The sequence below is a fragment of the Nilaparvata lugens genome, chromosome 5 (genome assembly GCF_014356525.2).
Source record: "Nilaparvata lugens isolate BPH chromosome 5, ASM1435652v1, whole genome shotgun sequence".
Classification (NCBI taxonomy): domain Eukaryota; kingdom Metazoa; phylum Arthropoda; class Insecta; order Hemiptera; family Delphacidae; genus Nilaparvata; species Nilaparvata lugens.
Genome location: NC_052508.1, coordinates 45,273,372 through 45,294,997, shown reverse-complemented (window position 1 = coordinate 45,294,997; position 21,626 = coordinate 45,273,372). Strand labels below are relative to the sequence as shown.

General features: G+C 34.0%; 1 protein-coding gene across 1 annotated transcript in view; it reads left to right on the top strand.

The window, feature by feature from the left end:
* The first annotated feature begins 6,569 nt into the window (after window positions 1–6,569).
* LOC111048397 (polycomb protein suz12-B) overlaps window positions 6,570–21,626 on the top strand; it is a 106,068-nt gene continuing 91,011 nt past the window's right edge. The window contains exon 1 of the mRNA XM_039429507.1: window positions 6,570–7,016. Coding sequence (XP_039285441.1) covers window positions 6,917–7,016 — 100 coding nt within the window. The 5' untranslated portion in view covers window positions 6,570–6,916. The remainder of the gene's footprint in view (window positions 7,017–21,626) is intronic.

Sequence of the window (21,626 nt, the reverse complement as noted above, 5' to 3'; positions counted from 1 at the left end):
CGAGTTACGTCGCGAAGTATATAGTAATGATGTCGACAATTTATTAAAAGTAAACACAGCTTGGCAATTGTCACCTATTGAAATAAGTCTAGCAGGGACGTAATATTTAAAAAAAACACCAAAAGTACTATTGGAATGAATTGCTATATCCAATATATTTTCTTAGAGAGGTCCTACTGTGGATCAGTAGATTAAATACTTGTTTATCTATTAAACTTCCGCGTTTTTCGATTTTCAAAGAAATTTCGATAAATTTAAACAATTTGTCAACTGGCAAACCGTCACTAATAGCTACGGTACGTAACTTAATCTAGTTCTTTAAACGCCCCTCAAACCCTGGCCCTACACCCTTGGCGATAGCGATAGTGCAGCGGATGTAGGATTGTAATGTCCAAAAAGTTAGTGGCGATGATTAAATTGGAAAATATGCGTTGTTTCTTCAATTCATGTACATTTGTTAAAAAGAGTACCTGAGATTTTTATTTGAGATAGAATGGTCTCAGATTGTAGTGGTAAAAAGTAGCCAAAGAGGGATTTTGAAGTGGCAGGCTACGATACTTCACATAGGAACTGTACAGAGTGTCCACGAAAGTTGTAACAAACCGAAGACCATAGATTTTATATGAAATTTGCAACAAAAAATGTTCAGAACATTTTTCTTATATCGACCTTACATTTAGCGATAGATTCTTTTATATTTTTGAAAAAAAACAACAGACTTACTAGAAAACTAAAATCTAATTCCAAGTATAAGGTAGGAAGAGAAAGAAATTTCCTATGAAACTAGTATAATTTGTTCCTTTGTATTACAACTTTTCATGAGCACTCAAGGTTATTCATTAAAGTTTATTTTTTCGAGTTCAAAGCCAAATTTCAAACAGTTTGAACGCTCATAGAAAACAAAGAGACAATATGATTATGGTAAATCTTATTAGAAGTATCTTCCTCTTTCCAACCATATTCTTAAAATTGGATTTTGACTGATAGTTTTGTAGTTATTGACTTTTTCCAATAATATCAAAAAATCGATAGATTTCGAAAACTATATATATAGTTAGGAATATATATATTTGAAATATATATATCTATATATAAAAATGTTATGTTGGTTTGTGTGTAATGCAAAAACTCCAAAAGTACTGGACCGATTGAGTTGAAATTTTAACATGATATAAAATCCGCATCAAGGATGGTTTTTATCTACTTTTTACAATTTTCAGGAGCGCTACGCTCGCCCGAAATTTTTAACTTTTTTGTTTATGGATTTTTCCGATTTTGACTTCACATTCGGGGTCAGCTCGCGAAAATAAGTCGATTAAAAAAAAAAAAATTGACCGGGCTCGCAGGGTGGCCCGGGGGGAGGGGGTGAAACTTTGGCCATTTTTGGCCAGATTTGAGCTGAGCGCTGCTGCAATCAAAGGCAAAATCTGACCGCTAGATAGCGCGCATGTTTCAAAACGCAGCTTCAACAGGTTCGTGAGATATAGAGTACCGGTAAACTACACTCTTGATTACCGTATGTTTTCCGGTACAATTATTGGATTTCAATTACTTTCGCAATTCAGAAAAAGAAAGCATACCGATGCTTTTTTTTCGCATGGACAACTGTATGTTGCGTGTTCCCGAGTCGGCAAACCAGATAGTCTTTATATTTACGCAGACAGTGAAAAACAAAAATATTGTATATAAACAAGTATTGCAAAATTAAACTTATATGAAATGTATTCTTTGCTGAATCTAGAATAAGGCTTATTTTCGTAGTCAGTCATACTCTAACTAAGGGTATGGTAATCTTGCATACGCAACAGATTCATGACTGTTTTGATACGGGTCGTATACTGTTGCTATCTCTATGAAGTTGTGACACTGTCTGCAAACTTGCATGCTCAACAGATTTTATAGTAACTTTTGAAATATGGGACGTACCAACCACGCTATCTCCATATATTTCATGCTGATTCATATTATATCAATTTGTACGGTATGGGATTAAACATGCTGTCGATCGTCTTCTTTAATAAAAGTCATTGATCTGGGAGTTTCTCTGGTAGGTAACTCATTCATGATTGATAACAATTAATCTGACATTTCTAAACCTTCTGTATTACAGTAACAATTTAATTTCGATTCAATCATACTATAAACGCTAATATTATTACCCTCTATAATCATTTTATACCAATTTTCCTGTTCCCATTCAGCCGGGGGTCTAGACAGATAATTTATTCAATTGAAGCAAGACAGCCTGCCGGGTAGTTGAATATTGTTATTCTAAAGAGACTTATTATATTCACATTAAAGCCCTTAGGTACTTTTATATACGGTCTTGTCAACAATAGGCCTAATTTTCCACATCACACTTACAAGTTACGGTACATCATTCCCGAACATAATAATAAATTATGTTAGCCTCTACTACCGGCATTATTCTATGATATTATTAAGGCTCTCAACTTAAAAATCTACTGATTGAAATGAGATATCAATGATAATATAATTTGTCATAGTAAGTATAAAGTAGTCAGGTAGATTTACTGCATAATTTTCAAAAAATTCCACAAAACCTTGCGGTAGGGGGGGTTGCATTGACCTAATGGCTACCCTACGTAACTTAATCTAGTTCTTTAAACGCCCCTCAAACCCTGGCCCTACACCCTTGGCGATAGCGATAGTGCAGCGGATGTAGGATTGTAATGTCCAAAAAGTTAGTGGCGATGATTAAATTGGAAAATATGCGTTGTTTCTTCAATTCATGTACATTTGTTAAAAAGAGTACCTGAGATTTTTATTTGAGATAGAATGGTCTCAGATTGTAGTGGTAAAAAGTAGCCAAAGAGGGATTTTGAAGTGGCAGGCTACGATACTTCACATAGGAACTGTACAGAGTGTCCACGAAAGTTGTAACAACCGAAGACCATAGATTTTATATGAAATTTGCAACAAAAAATGTTCAGAACATTTTTCTTATATCGACCTTACATTTAGCGATAGATTCTTTTATATTTTTTAAAAAAAAAACAACAGACTTACTAGAAAACTAAAATCTAATTCCAAGTATAAGGTAGGAAGAGAAAGAAATTTCCTATGAAACTAGTATAATTTGTTCCTTTGTATTACAACTTTTTATGAGCACTCAAGGTTATTCATTAAAGTTTATTTTTTCGAGTTCAAAGCCAAATTTCAAACAGTTTGAACGCTCATAGAAAACAAAGAGACAATATGATATATGGTAAATCTTAGAAGTATCTTCCTCTTTCCAACCATATTCTTAAAATTAGATTTTGACTGATAGTTTTGTAGTTATTGACTTTTTCCAATAATATCAAAAAATCGATAGATTTCGAAAACTATATATATAGTTAGGAATATATATATTTGAAATATATATACTATATATATTTAAACAGGAATAAATTTAACGTGTGTATCCTGTTTAAATTGATATTATAGAACTTTAAAGTGTTTTCCGTTATGTGCTTTATACGGTATATATATAATATATATTAAATATATATATATATATATATATATATATATATATATATATATATATATATTATGCTTGGTTATACCTGCTTGCTCGGTTGAGGAAGGGAACTCAGTTCCCGAAAATTTCCGTTTCAAATGTAAGTTTTCAAGTGTTTTTAATCTATTTATGTCTTGTGTCTCCTGTTTTAATATATATATATATATATATGCAGATAGGAGGGGTTGGGTTTGGTTAGGCTAGGTTAGGTTACCTAGGTGGTTAGGGTACCTAACCACTCGGTACGGTACCCAGTCCCCTAGGTATGGGAACCGTACGTAGTGGAAAAGGAATATAAATTTTGACATTTTTTTAGACACTGTACTATGAAGGTATATTACAAAAGCTCTACTCCTGGTTTACGGTAGCCTAAAAGTACAATTCTTTATTTGTATTTTGTATTACATGTGAATCAAAGCACAATAAATTCAGTTGCTGATTTGGAATGAATTCTAGAAACGGCCTTTTTTGTAGGTTTCATGAAAGTCCATTGCGGAGGAGTTGGCTGAAAAAGTGCATTATAAGCTAAAGGTGCGTACAGACTGTCGCTCTGCAGAGCGATTGATGATCGACCGGCGAGCAACAGTGGTTCGACCGGGGAACGCGAGAAGATCTAACATCTTCCGTAACGTTCATGATGGGTGCGTGGGCGGTGCGACTGTGGTTCGATGGTGGTACGAGGGCGGTACGAGGGAGGAGCGTGCTCGGTGCGGGTTGGAAGCACGAATATGTGTACGCAGCTTAATAAGTACCGTACCGAGTACAGGGTATAATAAAAATATAAATCTGAGTACGGTACCCGTTTTAAATTATTTCGTCACGACATGTTTCGGCTACTAATGCCATTTTTCAAGGCCATTGACTTATGAAATATGTCGTGACGAAATAATTTAAAAAGGGTAGGTACTCAGATTTATATTCCTAAGTAGCCATAAAGGAAAAAAGACGACGAGTATAGGCAGTATAGCGTATAGGGTTATACGAGGAGGAAAAGCAAATTCGGCCGTTATAAAGCGTAGAGGTACGGTCGTAGCAGAGAGATTATCGTATTGGTCAATGATATATATTATTATTATTATTACTGAATTTATAAACAAAAATCTTCACAATGTAAATTTATTTCCAAAATCTATACCCGTCTATCTACATATATGTGAATCTTTTATAGAATTAGACTTTTGAAAAAAAAATAGGAAAAATTGAATTCTTTATAAGCTTGAATTTGAAGTTATACCGTGTGCCTTTCACTCTTCATCACTAATGCAGTAGGCCTATGACAGTGTGCTGTGTTTATAAATTCTCCTCTTCTAAGACAAGATCATTTTTCAATCTGTTCATAATAATTTCATTTGGTTTCATTAATGTGCGTATTTAGGCTAAAGTTGATGAGTTCAATATAGCCTAAATAAGTGATCTGATGCCGCAGATTTACTAAAACCTTCGACCATTAATATACTAGACACGGCTTGAGCGTAGTCGCTGAAGCAACATGAATTGGGTGTGTGGACGTCACATGAGAGGCCTTCGAACTACACGCCATTATCACCCTATGCTAATGAGCACTTTCATAGCTTCTGAATCAGAATTTGAACTGATTTATTATTCTATTTGAAAATTAATTATGGAAGTTAATTTATCCATTATTTATTCATATAATTGCATACGTAAAGCCTATGTTTATATTGCCTAGTAAACGTATTTAAACAGATTATGTTGTATTGAGATTTATTTCAGGGCTTTATCAAGCCGATAATAACTTGCTTCTTGAATCTATGAACAAGTATGAATAGAATTATTGAAAATTCAGGAATTATTGTATGTTATGCACACAATCAATAACATAATCTTGAGCCTGTTCAAAAGAATATATTGACATTGAGTTTGAATTCTCGACCTAGACACAACAGATTTTCTTATCACACATAGAAACAATAAAATTATGATAGTAAAAAACTGGAATACAAGGATTAGGGATTGGATGATTTGAATGAACATATCAATATTGAAATATTATTACTACATTATATTATATCAATATAATATAATAATCATGATATAATTTCTTTGTAGAAAATATATCGGCGTAACAATAATTTATTGCATTCTATGATTAATAGAGTAGTAGTTTACAGATATGTTAACAGAAGAGTAGATGGAGAGCATGAAAAATTACTTATCAAAATTAAGTAGGTACATACGGTAATATTAATAATACTAATATATTCAGCTTCATTGAGCTGAAGGAACGCTTAATTCTACAACTTGGTCCATAGAACTTTTGTTAATTATTATTAAGTGCATTAATAAACAAAAATCTTCACAATGTAAATTTATTTCCAAAATCTATACCCGTCTATCTACATATATGTGAATCTTTTATAGAATTAGACTTTTGAAAAAAAAATAGGAAAAATTGAATTCTTTATAAGCTTGAATTTGAAGTTATACCGTGTGCCTTTCACTCTTCATCACTAATGCAGTAGGCCTATGACAGTGTGCTGTGTTTATAAATTCTTCTCTTCTAAGACAAGATCATTTTTCAAATCTGTTCATAATAATTTCAATTTGGTTTTCATTAATGTGCGGTATTTAGGCTAAAGTTGATGAGTTCAATATAGCCTAAATATAAGTGATCTGATGCCGCAGATTTACTAAAACTACCCACCATTTCTAAAGACATCTAAAATGAATTTTTTATAGAATGATCTGAATGACTTATTTTTATTGATTTCATTTTGTTGTAAGTGGAGTAGAGGCCCAGGCCTTTTCAGTTTTTCAATAATTTAATAATTTATATATGTATTATAGCCTAGGTACCGTACTTTTTGGTTCATTTAAAGCTCCCGCCAAAAGTTATCCGATTGAAAGGAAATTTGTATTTTACATGAAAAGTGAAAGAATAATTTTATATAATACATGTTTAATATCAAATTAATGCAATCATGGTCTGACGATGACACCAAATTTTTAAATTTACAGCTCCCGCCGATAATAAGTTCAAGCATCCGTTGAGCAGCCATTTTGTCAACCTCATCTACCTTCACTCTACAGTCTACACTGTACACTCTGAATTCTGAAAATGCAGTATCAGTGTGCTGTGTTTATAAATTCTTGTGTCTCCAACGTTTGTTTTTGTAATTATTGATGGTTTTGTGGTGTTAACAAGATAATTTCTGAATTCTGTTTATTAATATCAATTTGGTCCTTATCAATGTATAATTTAAAGTTGTTTTGATCACATTGAGAATGTGTGATAGACAAAATAATATATTTTTTGTTCTCATATTGCCTCTGTTGTGAATCCATAGGTCAGCCGGTAGAGTATATAAGTTCGCGGGTTTGGTGCTGTGAGAATTAAATTTCTATCTAGTGAAAATTAACAAGTGAATAATGCCTCCAAAAAAACGAGAAAAAGAGACTGATAATACAAAGACTACTAGAAATGATCAAACTCCAGGAGACCACGAAATGTTCCTCCAAGCTTTTGAGAGTGAGTTGAAAGACCTACTTGAAGTTCTTTATTCTAAACATCTAGACATATCGTCTAATTCTTATTGTTTCTATGATTTTTGTTTTCTTATAATTGAAAACAGATTAGATTCTTTGTTTCCTTTCAAATACTAATCAAATAATATTTTTTTAGTTGTAAGATTATAAACCGTGCATCGTCCTTGCTTTTATCTCCGATGACTATTAACCTCGCTATAAAGGTTTATAACCTCGTCATATACAGTAACCTATCTTGATTAGATTCTTTGTTATTAATGAAATATAAATGAGTAAACTTACTTACTAATTTTCTAAATAATCGTTTAAATATTTCCTCCTTTTAATAAATATATTGTGACATGGGCCTTTGAATGAAAACTTATAGCGTACGGTACCGTACCCAACAACTGTAGATAATGTTCATCTGAGATTAAATTCATTTATTTTTAATATTGTAAAAATTAACTTAGATTTAAAAGAAAATTATTGAGGTTTGACTTTAATTTCATTGTTGCATTGTTTGACTGTTACTTTGGTTTTACTAGGCCTACTCACGTTTTTGTTACTTAAGCTACGGTAGGCTTACATTCTAATATATTTTGTCAAATGATATTGAATTATATTTATTCATTTATTGGTAATTGGTGTAGCCTAACTAACAAACCTATTTTCTTATAGTATCAATATTCTTCTGTCAATGATCAAGTGTTACTATTGCATAGTCTACTCAAGCATAGAGTATTTTTTTGAATAACTATAATACAATATATTGATCACACTATTATAATAATGCAATGCTTAAGAGCAGTTGTCAGTTAAGTTGTATTTACATTAGATTTCTAATGGCAAGTTATTCCGTTTGCAATACTATTCAGAATTTCTTTTCTTTAATACCTCTGGGTGTACACATGGGCGATGGCGGTGTGATAGGGTATGTCGCAGACGCAATTAATTCTTGTTGTATAGGTGTCTAAAAGCCAGTAGGCCTACTGTTTTGAAATAAGAATTCTGATGACCTTTTTTGTGAGAGTGTCTTCATTAATGTTAGGGCAGGCCGGCCTGTACAAAATTTTAAGATATTTTATAGGTGGTACTCCTTCATTCCTCCTTAAAACATTGTCCATCCTCCAATCAATTTATTCAGCCTGACGATACAGTAGTACATAAGGATACGTCACAAAATATTTTATAAGATTACAGTAGGCCTACATAATGAAATCATAATTAGGTCACAATACATAATAAAATCAATAATAACAAATCCTTAAAATGAATAAATACAACAATATCAATCCATAAGTTCCAATAGCTCACCCATAATAAGGCTGCGTTATGATTAACTATTTCATATAATAGTTGATAATAATAACTTGTTTTACATACTCCTGTCCTGCATTCTTCTAAAGAGTAGAATTGATTTTTATTGAGCCATTTTCTTAAGTGGAAGGGAATACAGGCAGGGGAAGGGTACGGGATGAGGTTGGTAGGAGGTTGAAACATTTTATCCCCACTACTGGAAAACTCGAAAGAGATTTAGTTAGTCTGCTTTGAAATGATTATCTTATTATCAATTAGCCTATGAATCAAAATGATTAGGCTGGAATTATACAGAATCATGAAATTGTAATTTAGAAACTTTAAAATGTCTTCATTTGATGAACTTTTATCAAATGAAGTTGAAATACTAGTAACTTAGGCTAATTTACCGGCATTTATTGAAATTTAATAACTAAAAACATGAAAATAATTGATCAGTGAGTAACTTAATGAATAATTTTGGAAAAAATATGGCGAATAATAATGAAATTGTGATGAAAACACAAATTTAAAATTGTCAACCACTTTTTACTTTCCTTGCCCTATTACCATAGGTAAGGAAAGTATTGCTTTCCGAAAAAAATTAAGGTACCCCAATTTCCAAATTTCTATACGTTTCAAGGTCCCCTGAGTTTGGGTATTGGTGTGTGTGTGTGTCCTTACACTATAAGGATTTACTCAAGTTCTATTCAAGATGGTGGCTAAAATGGCAAAAATGTTGTCAAAAACAGGGTTTTTTGCGATTTTCTCAAAAACGGCTCCAACGTTTTGATCAAATTTATACCTAAAATAGTCATTGATAAGCTCTATCAACTGCCACAAGTCCATCATGTATGTCCTCAAGTCCAAGCTATTCATGTATTAAAAGCGCAAAACGCGACTTTATTGCTTTAGCAAAACAGTTATCGCGCGACACGTAGTGAAGCACGATCATTCTATTCTGCGAAAGCAATAAAGAAGTTTTACGCTCGAAGTACATACAATATTTTTTCTAAAACTGCTTTATAATTTGCCTTCAATACAGTTGTATGATTGATCACATGAAAGCTAAAACCCTGATCTATCGCCGCCATCATGGATGGCTGTCAAAAAATAGACAGTTATCAAAAAATATCAATTATTTGATAACAAAATTTATATGATTAATTTTAGTAGTGTAGTAGAATGTAGGATTGGATTTGTTCACAATAATCTCAGCATTCGCATTAGAATAAATTATTGATCATATATAATATATGAAGAATAATAATTTCTTCTGTGATCAGCTGATCACTGATTCAATTCATAAAATAATACCTTAGACCAGTAACTGGTCTAGATTAATAATATGATCAATAATTTATTCTAATGCGAATGCTGAGATTATTGTGAACAAATCCAATCCAACATTCTACTACACTACTAAAATTAATCATATAAATTTTGTTATCAAATAATTGATATTTTTTCAAAAAAATGCTGTAATAATCCTGTTGCTGATGTTATGAACAATAATTATTTATCCTTGGCAATCCTGAAATAACGTGCCTGCTGCCTACTGCGCATGTGTAGCGAGCGTAAAATAGAATGATTATCAGTTACCTACCCTAAAATCAGCTATTTTACGATGAGTTTTCAGTACGTAAAGAAGTGTTTTACGAGCAGTTCTAGAAAAAAACGTTAATGTGGCTTGGCCCTAACAAAGTTGTGGCGCATAAGTCTGTACACAGCCTCAAAAATAGATACATATTTGAATTTATTCTGGCTCTTTTCATGTCTGTGAACTCATGTTTACTGGTTTTCAGAAAAATTGAATATATGGTGATTACTGATTAGAAATGATTGTAGAATACCTACACCTACAGTTTTAGGTTGTTGGTTCCTATCACCGTGAATTGATTTGGAAACTTGTAACCGTAGTATCGGAAACTTGTAATCTTGTGATTTGGAAACTTGTAATCGTAGTATCTAACGGGAGTATCGTGAGCAATGTATTCATCTAATTTGTGCGATTAGAAATGGTTCTGACTTTTGAGAACTATAATTAGGGCACTGGGAATCCAAGTGGAGAAGTGGGAAAACCAATCTTTAAAGTTTTTTTATTTCACATAGATTAGAGATAATTCAAGTCTTTCTTAGAGAATTATTTTGTGAATTTGATACAGGTTTGTTTTTTGAGTTCAACTCATCTTGGAAATGCTTAGTCAGTTATTCTTTGTCGTAGATAACATTCGTAGACGTAGTGGAAAGTCTGTTTGAAAACCATTATTTCATAAAATGTGTTAACTCTCGTTAGTGAGCAAATAATATTGGGCTTGAATATACATTTAGCTTGAAAGATTAGAAGAAAAGAAGGCTAGAATCGATTGAGATGCATTTAGAATATCATCAGTCATTACAAAGTCAGTTGTTGGAGCAAAGGCTTAGCAAGGATATCGTTGGTATTTTTGAATACTGGTCGATATTCGGCTCTCCTTTCCTCTTTCTACTTTATTTTGTAACTTGGTTGCGCTCTCCTACCCATAAGACAACAATTTATAATCTCGAGTCAAACTCAGCATGACAAGCTCAAATGCTTTTGAATTGCTTTGAAATGGGGAGTTTTTCTTTGAAATGCAAGACGTAAAAGTAGAAACTTGAAGATATACCACAAAACCAGAGTGCGTGAGCGTTGAGAAATCAGATAACTGTTGTTGAGAAACTATACTATGTATTTTCAAACCTCTATAGTTGACTCAATAAAATAATTATTTATTTCAAAACCAAACAGATGGCTCAGCTATACCTGCAATAATCCCTGAAAATGCAAAAAGTTGGAAGAAAAACTGTCTTTTCAAAGATTTTACACGTTTAAAAGTGAATATCTCGAAAACTAAAGGAGATATCACAAAACTCTACTGAACAAAACTCATAGGAAATTTATCTAGCTTCATTTTTGTTCCGTTAGTCATGTCGCTGAAATGCATTGTTTCCAAGATACATGCGTGTAAGCCAGGAATGAAAGAATGCAACTCTAAAGTACCCTCATCCCTTGAGCACAAGGGGTATGGGCATACTTAGGATATGTTCACCTTCTAACTAGTCCAAACAAAGCTGCGACGTCAAATATTTTGTTCCAAACATTCCCTCCAAATTCTCCTGTCAATTGATATTTTGTTGTTAAACTGAAGATTTTACACTCGACACTATAACGGCTGCAACAATCGTAGGGAGATGCGTAAAATAATGAAATAATAAATGAAATTGAAAAAATATGATGCTCTATGAGCTCATGATTGCACGGATTTTTTCAAACAATTGTTCAAAAGTTATAAGGCCAAAAAGATGGAAAAATCGAAGCCGGAAGCGTTTTTCTTCAAAATGTGACAGCTTCAAGATCTCATACCTAGAAAACTAGGAGAGATATGGGAAAATGTAACAAATGAAATTTTTAGGCTAATTTGTAAACTATAATTTTGTATTCGACAAAAATTTCCGAAAGATGCATATTGTTCGAGATATGTGCAAAAACCCAAAATATGGTACAGTACTTTCAAACCACCCCCACCCCCCTAGTACAGGGGTAGGAGTGAAGACTTTTGATATCATGTTTACCCCCTTATAAGAGCTGCGGGCTACAAAATTGTGTTCCAAACTTTTCCCTCTATACCTTTTTTTGAACATTCGTTTCCTGGACTAGTATTTTCTCTGGACCTTTCTTTGCTTTCAACTCGAGCTGAACAGTTGCCAGTATGTCTTTAAGGAAATTAGTTTTTGATGATAGTACTTGTTTACAACAGATTATTAAGCATAGTCGACACATCAACGCAAACAGCAGAATCAGCCATTATGTTGGACAGGACAGAATTTACTCTGATGGACAGTATTAGAGGAAGCGGTAGTTTATAACTGTGCAAAGTCTACTGTTCATAGAATTTATATAGTGAGGTCCACGTAATAATGGCAGTGTTTGATTAGCAAAGGTATTGCTATCCTTGTCTATCATTCAACAAAGCTGACGGCGCTATCTCTTTCTCGCTCTGCTCTGTTGCCAAATCGTCTTTTAACAATGTAGAACTAATAATTAATTAACAGAATATTGCATCTTAATTATGGAAATACATTATGAAATTATTGATAAATATAATTTCTTAGTAAAATATGATTGATTTTTTTAGCGAGGATGAACCGTTAATAAACCTGTATCACCTACCGTATATAGAAGGCATTGACAAGACAGAGGATCGGCAACGCTTTTCTCCTATTTTTCTCCACTGCCATTATAATAACGTGAACCTCACTATAAGTGATAGCTAGGTATGATCTGTTGTTTATAATTGGTGTAACCATAGAGAAGCAATAGCGTATGTTTCTTAGCGTAAGTTATGCTGTTGTTTCTCTATGGTGTAACCCTCCTAGCGATAGTGATGTAGGGTTGCTTCAGTATAGGATTTTGATTGTTGATGTTGATGAATACTATTTTTGTTACGAAGCTTGACCTTTCGACTCTTTCATTTATAGGGTCAATCATTGGTTTGTTGAGAATCAGTATTTATCTATTAATATATTTTTCAATTGTAGAATTTATAAGTAGATATTTTTTGTCGGATGAAAAATCTTTTGAATATAAATATTCCAATTACAGATAATCCACTTCCAAGCATTTCCAATTGTTGATTTATGTTCCGATAATGAGTTTTTAATTCATTTATATTTGAGCATAGGTTTGGGTTTAAATGACTGCAACAAAAGTATTGAAGGACTTGTCAACAAAACATGAGAATCGTAGTCAGGGAACTTTGAAAATGTTAGGTTATTCCGCGAAACATTGTGATTACTTTTTATTTAGTAATCAAAGCGCCTCAAACATTACGAAAAAACCCATTCCTGGGTATCAAAACTGTTGATAATTTAAATCTTCAGAAATATTTCTGGTTTCTTTGGACAATGAATAATATTCATTTATTCGTGGATACAATTACAAATCATGAAAATATGATTAGGAAGGAACAACAGACTTGGCCCAAAACTATTCCATTCCCAAATTTTGATAATTATATAACATGTCCAAAAATAGGTTATATATTGTACTATATCACTTTATTGATTAATTCAAGAACAAGAAATAAATGATCCAATTGTGTTTTTTCTGGCTCATTTTTCACTGTTCACGCTCGCATGATATGAAATCTAATCTCTATTAGAATCGGCGATACTTGTCGTAAACCAACACAATACAATCCTTTACAATCCCTGGAGTGCCAATACATTGAGACTGAAATAATTCTTATGTTTTATACTAGTAGTTCTGCGAACAGTAGACCTCGCTCATGAATACAACTCTCAATCTAATGAGAAGGGCCAGTAAGTACAGTATATTATTGTGAAGATTTAGCCATGTCATCTATTATTTTCTCCATTGAAAGTGCTAGAGACACTGTTTGCAGGGACACCGGCCTTATCAAGGAGGTACCTTTATATCGTCTCCATATTCACAATATAAACATATATTACAACTTTTCTAATAATTAATTATAAGAAATCGGTCAACTGGCGGAAAAATGGAATATGCAGTAGGCAATTTAGATGATGAATCGTCTCACAGACGATGGTGAGATGGAAAATGATTCTAAATAAGATGGGTTTGTTGGTGACAATGACAGGAGGCTGCTAATGATGTTTTTCATGAAAAGTGGATTCAATGGTATGACTTGTTATGCCTATGCAGAATTTTAATGCTCACAAATCGGTTTCCGATCTCATACCAAAAGGAAAACAAAAGACTTGACACTGTAGAGCGACACAAAAATGCACAAATGCGAAAAAGTAGGAACATGAGTTGCTTTATCTTCAAAGATACTTTTGAGGTTATTCTACGGTTTTTTAAATATTACAAAAAACCGGAGGTCTTACCAAAAATCGCTACACATACGTTTCTGCGCCTTGTTTCAAAGAACTTGCATACCAAATTTCATCCAAATCGGACAATAACTGCGACTGTAACTGCGGTACAAACAAACAAACAAAAGCGGATCGAGTCGAAACTTAGACCTTAGCTTCGCTGCGGTCAATTAGGAGGCCTTCCTACAGGTTCTGTGACTTGAAAGCAGGTGAGCGTCTTGATGACAGTTGTAAGCCCACATACATTGAATTTATATTTCTTCAGTTTGCCTGTTCATTAGTCTATAGAAACATTCTTTTGGAATTATTTTAGAACAGGCTATTGTTTGGATTTCTATCGCCATCGGGGAGAATGTTGCTAGAGACGGAAATTAGAAGGTCATTCGTGGATTGTGTTGCATTTCTCTGAAGCACCGTGTTGCCATCTTTCTATTTCCACTCTTTATTGTAGCTGACCTTCCCATTCGCATTCCCCAAGCTTGAGAAATGTTTTCAATCCAAATACCAATTCTACTGCTACACTATTATATTTTCCATGTTTCTCCAAGGATCTACAAACTATCATGTATTATTTATGTTTGTAATATTATTCAGTATAATATTGTATAAGATTACCATTGTTTTAGTTTGTTAGGCGAGTAGACAAGATACCAGGAAGAGGCAATAAGTAGCCAACAAGCTAATTCTCTCACCGAATGATCTCATGTTTTCATAATATTTTCTTGCTATAAATTGTGAAATGAAAACTGATGACATCGCACCGTGGATGGTATTCGGATGTTGGAATTGCAGTCCTAGTCGGAGGAGTTTGACATCCGCTAGCCTTTGTTTTCCATCGATTATAGTCTATAAGTTGAGACTACTGATTTTGATAATTTCAATTATTTCTGAGCAACTTTCCCGCTTTCACCACCCACTTATCTTTTGAAATAAAAAAGTTTCTAGCATGTCGAAAATGTCAAGTTTTCTTCTCGAAATACGCTGGCTTACATTGAGCATACATGAGAGAGGCAGAGAATTTGACTTCGGATTATTGTTAGGGGGTCTTCAGTGTATATGAAACTCGATGTCGTCACGTCCCAGGGTGGTCGACAAATTGGGGGGGAGGGGAGTAAGTTGTAAAAAACGCGCGCTTATAAAATCGCTTGTCCTGCAGTTACTATTTATAGTACAGCTTTGACTTTTTTCCCAATATTATGTACTTATAACTGGCTTTTAATGTGGTCCTCTTCATTTTTGCGATAAACCGCATAGTTTTTCCGCAAAAAAATAAAATATCTCGAAAAATGTATTTTTTTTATTATGGACTTTTTGTTATTTCTTGAATATTTAAATCGTTAGCCGACTTAGAGGAAAAGGTTCCCAATAAACGTTGTAGGCCGTTTCTTCCTGAATTCAATGATATATATAGTTTGGGGGTTACGATCATAGATGCGGCGGTGGGAGGGAGATAAGTAGCACTGTTACGCTGCGGCGCGGTCCTCCCCCATGATTAATGCGCGTAGTGGCCTGTATATCGCATCGCTCCTACTATTCTATGCATTCAAATTATGTATTTCAGGAACGCTATAGAGTCAAGTAATGGAGTAAGTTTAACAAATAATATAGACTAGGATTTTTTGTTTGATTGCATCGTGGTGAATGACAGAACTCTGTTTCTTTTTATAGATGAGAATACACTTTTACAATTTGCCACAACTATGTTCAGATAAAAATCGTTGAAGACCGAATAAGTATTTCTTTATACATTCAAAAGAGAATCACACACTTCTTCACTTGCTTCCAGACCATTGATAACATTATGCAGATTCTGTTGTGCATCAGAGTCTTGAAGAAAAATGTAATGTTCTCGTGAGAAGGTTATGCTCCTGGAAATCATTCTCATCTCTCATTATTCTTGTTTTACTTCCTTCGATGTCTTTATTCACAATCTCCAGTGATATCCAACAACTAATGATGTCAACATACTAAAACCGATACCAAAATAATTTTTCAGGCATTCAATTAATTTTGAAACAAGATTTTCTATTCATTTATGTTTTATTCTTATAGAAATTTTGTAGAAGTCGAATCTTGTGAGTAATTTTGTCAGGTGGAATACTACAACATAGATGACTAACAAAAAAACTGAGAAAAATCTGGTGTGGTACACTCACACAACTTTCCTTGCTCATTGAATTATAAGCCTCATTCTTAAACGAGAATGATTTAGGGGAATAACATAATGACGATTGGCGGCAACATATTTGAAACTACGATCAGACTTCTGTATATGTGTATAATTGTTTTCAGAGTACTTTTTCCTTTGTGTAAATTGTGAAATTCGATATTTTTTAAAAGTCGTCAAAACAGCTGTTCTACAGATGAATATCTCGACTATGTGTTCTTTTTATGAACTGCTCTACCTACCTACCTCATGCATAAGAAGGAGGCTACAAAGTCCATTTCTCAAGGATGGAGTGGACCCCCCATTAGTTTCTCAGACAGGAGACTCATTCCAGTTAATAGAGCCGATAAATAACTATACAGGGTATGAATTTGAAAAAAAAAATCGGTCAAGTCATTTTTGAGAAAATCGTGAAAAACATGGTTTTTTAGTGATTATCCGCCATTTTTCTCAATAATATTACGGAGCTCCTGAAATTTTCCCAGAAATGAGACTCATGTCAGTTGATAGGGCTTATAAATAGGTATCCATGGTATAAATTTGAAGAAAATCGTTAAAGCCGTTTTCGAGAAAACCGTGAAAAACATGGTTTTTTAGTAATTATCCGCCATTTTTTCCGCCATCTTGAATTGAATTTTATTGAATTTCTTATTGTCGGATCCTCATGGTATAAGGACCTTAAGTTTAAAATTTCAAGTCAATCGGTTAATTAGGAATGGAGTTATCGTGTTCACAGACATACACACATACACACACACACACACACACACACACACACACACACACACACACACACACACATACACACACAGACCAACACCCAAAAATCATGTTTTTGGACTCAGGGGACCTTGAAACGTGTAGAAAACTTGAAATTAGGGTACCTTTTTTTGGAAAGCAATACTTTCCTTACCTATGGTAATAGGGCAAGGAAAGTAAAAAGTAAATTCCTAATGAAGAATCGAATAAAAAAAATTTCAACACTTGGTTAATAGTTCGATTAACTATAATATAAAATAGTACGAAAATTGCATACGTTAATATAACACTGGGGTGTACTACACCCCTAAGTCGACAGTTTCCGTCGCTGTTAGTATACTAACAGTCAGTGCCAACTGCCTATGGGGCAAATACATCAGATGAGCGCTGCTATCCTGAGATTATCAGTTTGGTGTAAGGGTAAGCATTCCTGACTAGCAATTGGGAGGTACCGGGTTCGATTCCCGGGCTGGCAACTAATTTTTGGATAGTAGTTCTCATCGAATTTCCATCTAGCTGTTAACTCTGTTGTCAATGTCTGCAGTAGCATAAGTATTCGGGGTGATGTACAGCATTTATTTAGGATTTTCGTTAAATAATAGTTATATATTAATTAGCATTTGAATAAATGCATTCTCTATTTAATATTCCATCTGTCAAATAAAAAATTATTGGGGTGTTGTTTACCCCAGTGTTATATTCAAGGAGAATGTGTATTTAACAGTATCATAAATATTTGTCTCATCCTGTCACAAGTCCTATGATCTAATTCATATATTCATATAGATGACATCGGTGGATGTTGGCAAATACCTTTAAGAGGTATAGACCCACAATGCCTATGCCTTCCCAATGCTCTTAAGTAATGTTCAGACCAAAATCACTAGCTCTGCAGAGTCTGTGGATGGATGGATGGATTTAAAAAGATCTGTCGCCGGCTTAATCAATGCGGGTGTTCACACCGACATCTTTGTATCTGCCAGCCAACGTTCCAACAAAACTCTGCTCGCATGCAGATGTTTTCGAATTGCTCTGGGAGCGATTTTATCCAGGCATCCGAGCGGACGTTTTCGATAAAGACCTCTCATTAAAAACCTAAATCACGTAAAAATGAAGATAGAAGAATTCTTATTTCAGATTCGGATTCAGCGCCTTGAAATAAATGATTTGGCTTGCGTTTGCTCAAAAAAATGAAAAATAAATGTAATAATTAAAAATTTTGGAATCAGAGTGCAACTGAGAACCAAGCGAAAAAAGCTCTGCTGGTCTACAGATGTTTTTGGTGTGAACACAAACTCTGCGGACGTTCAGATATTGCTCTTTTGCTCTGCAGAGCTGGTCTTTACTTGAAATTGAAAGCTGCCATTGAGGTATTTTAGCACTATATATTATATATATAAAAATTAAAACAGGAGACACGAGATATAAATAGATTGAAAACACTTAAAAACTTACATTAGAAATGGGGGGGGGAAATTTTCGGAGACTGAGTCTCCTTCCTCAACCGAGCAGACTGCCACTTGTCAAGGAAGATGTACATATATATATATATATATATATATATATATGGAGGGGGCTGCGGTAGGGAGGGTGGCAAGGACTTTGACTTTGAAGCATTGGTCAAAGTTCTTGTTGTGCTCAGAGCCATGGGTAGCGATGGGTAGGGAAGTATTAGCCCTGTGATTGTTGGTTGATCCGGAGGTTTAGGGCAGTGGTGGTTTCACCTATGTAGAAGGCAGGACAGAAGTTGCAGGAAAGGAGGTAGATGCAACTACCTACTACTACCTATAGATTGCATCCTTTATCTATATCATATATATATATATATATATTATATATATATATATATATATATATATATGAGTCTATGCATCTTTGGATGTTAGTGACAATACTGACAACCCAACCTGAATCCTAAATCCAATAATAACCTTTCCTCAACTCCAACCCCTAACCTCATCTAAAGGTAGGTTTCGATTACTGTGAATGATGTATTCTGTAAGTGATTGATATAATAAAATTTTTCAATACTATATACAGGATAACTAAGATGTTAAAGAGCATAAGCAAGGGATGGAAGAAGTATTGGATCCTAAGGAAAATATTCAAAGGAGACTTCTTGAATGAATTAAAAGCGGAAGCCCTCAGAAAATGTGTCTATCCATCACTGTTTTATGGGGCTCAAACTTGGACACTGACAGCTGAACTTGACAGAAGATTAGAGACAACTCAGACAAAAATGTTAAGAAGTATACTCTGGCTTCGACTGCAACAGAGAGTTAGAAACACCGAAATTTTGAAAATGATCAATGTGAAGTATCTGCAACAAGCTCATCTAATCAAGTGGAAATGGGCCGGTCACGTGGCAAGGATGGAAGCTGACAGATGGGCGAAGACATGCACGGAATGGATACTACGGGACAGGACCAGAGGAAGGGGACGACCAGCACTCCGGTGGAGGGATGAACTTTCACAACGAGTTGAAGATTTGTGGCTGACCGAAGCTAGAGACAGGAGAAGATGACAGGAAATTATTGACAGACTCTGAATTGAAAAGTGAAAAATTTTATAATTTAAATTAATGTGAAATTGTATTTGTTGCCAACCACGTATATACCTCATAAGAGAGGCTTTTGTTCTTTCAAGAATGTAAATAAAGCTATTAAGATGTTAAATTTGGATTAGGATTTATTCAGAAACTTGACTGTTCGAGTCTACTAATATTTACTTTGAAGTTTGAATTGAACAACTAACCAGTGATCGCTCATATTGATATTTATTATTTTTAAATACCGTACAGTATATCAAAAAATATGGATAAATTTAATTAATCGAGTTTAAATATCGATATTTATGAGGTTATCTAATATTTACATTGGTTTTATTTCTGATAGATATCGACACTGATGAAATTCGATTCTACCGATATCATGTCTCGTCAACTGTAAAAGTAGAACTATAGTCTATTATTCTATAGTTGAGCTTGCGCTCCCGTACGTTAATTTATGATAGTTGGTACAATAGTTTTAGCTCTTGGCTATTTGGCAACACTGGTGGGAATCAAGATGGCAGCGTCTACCGATAAGTCGATTTTTTGCGGTGAGTGTGAAACAAATATGTTAACCTGTAATGCGATTTTCTGTGATGGATTATGTGGAAAATGGTTTCAAAAAGGAAAATAGGTTGTTTTAATATTGCCGTAACTACATATAGAAATATTAAATAATTTGGACGGTTTTGGATGATACTGTGATGGTTGAAGGATTAGGCCCGCCGCAAAGTAGACCCACGCTAATCCACGAAAAGCAACCCACGCCGTGGGATGTTTCGTAAACCATTGCTAGGCTTTTCCAGACATCTGTGTAATACATGCAATGAATAATCCACTTGTCAGCTGATTGATTATGAATAATTCTATAGCAATGGTCTACAAAACATCCCTCGGCGTGGGTTGCTTTTCGTGAATTATGAACGTGGGTCTACTTTGCGGCGGGTGGGTCTTAGGGTTGCCGGACTTCTGTACCAAGATGTGAATAGTGAAAAGAACCGTTGGTTTCAAAGGAAGTGAAAAAAGTGTTCACAGTCAGGAAAACAGAAATCAGTGCAATATTTGCAAAATTGTAAAAATGAGGGAGGGTGTTGAAGCTTTAAGTTGTAGTTAGGAAACTTCTCAGAAAAAATAGTAAGTACGGTAGCTGAATCATAGTGTTGTATCGCAATTAGCTAAAAATAATATCTAGACAGCAAGTGACGACTAAACTGTAAGATTTTAATATTTTAAGCATGCATGAGCTCTCCAAAAGTGATGATATTGATAATACTGTATCGATTAAAGTCTGAGTTGGAGTATAGCTGCGATGAGAATAAGGTTAAAATTAAAAAGAGCCAAGCTTATAGGCAATCATTTTCCTATAATAAAGTCAACAAAAACTTGTATAGGCCTACTTCCAGTTCAGTCAGTATTAAGATCTGTAAATCTGTTTTTCGAATGTACAATGTCTAATTAGTTAGCGCAATTGAACCTCTGGTTAGAAGAGGTTAACCCAGACTTCCTATGCATTTGTGAGCATCGGTTAAAATTCTATGAAGTTGTCTTTTACCAAAATACTATTATTAATATTTATAAATATTTACGTTACCAAAATATTATATTACCAGAAACCAGTAGTAAATTTGACTATGGTGAGTATGCACTAGGAATTCATTGATTTGTAGTGGTACTGCAGTGTTTTTTGACAATAGGTATGAAGTTGGTCCAATTGATCTAGAAATCTTTTCTATCGAATCTACTTTTAGTCCAGGAAATGAATGCTCAAAAAAGGGTATAGAGGGAAATGTTTGGAAGACAATATTTGACCCCACAGTTCTGTTTAGGGTAGTAAGGAGGTAAACATATCAAAAGTCCCCACCCATACCCCCTGTGCTAAGGGGTTGTGGGTTGTTTAAAGGTACTATTTTTTGATTTCTCGCATAAAACTCAAAAACTGTGTATCCTAAGGATTTGACTGT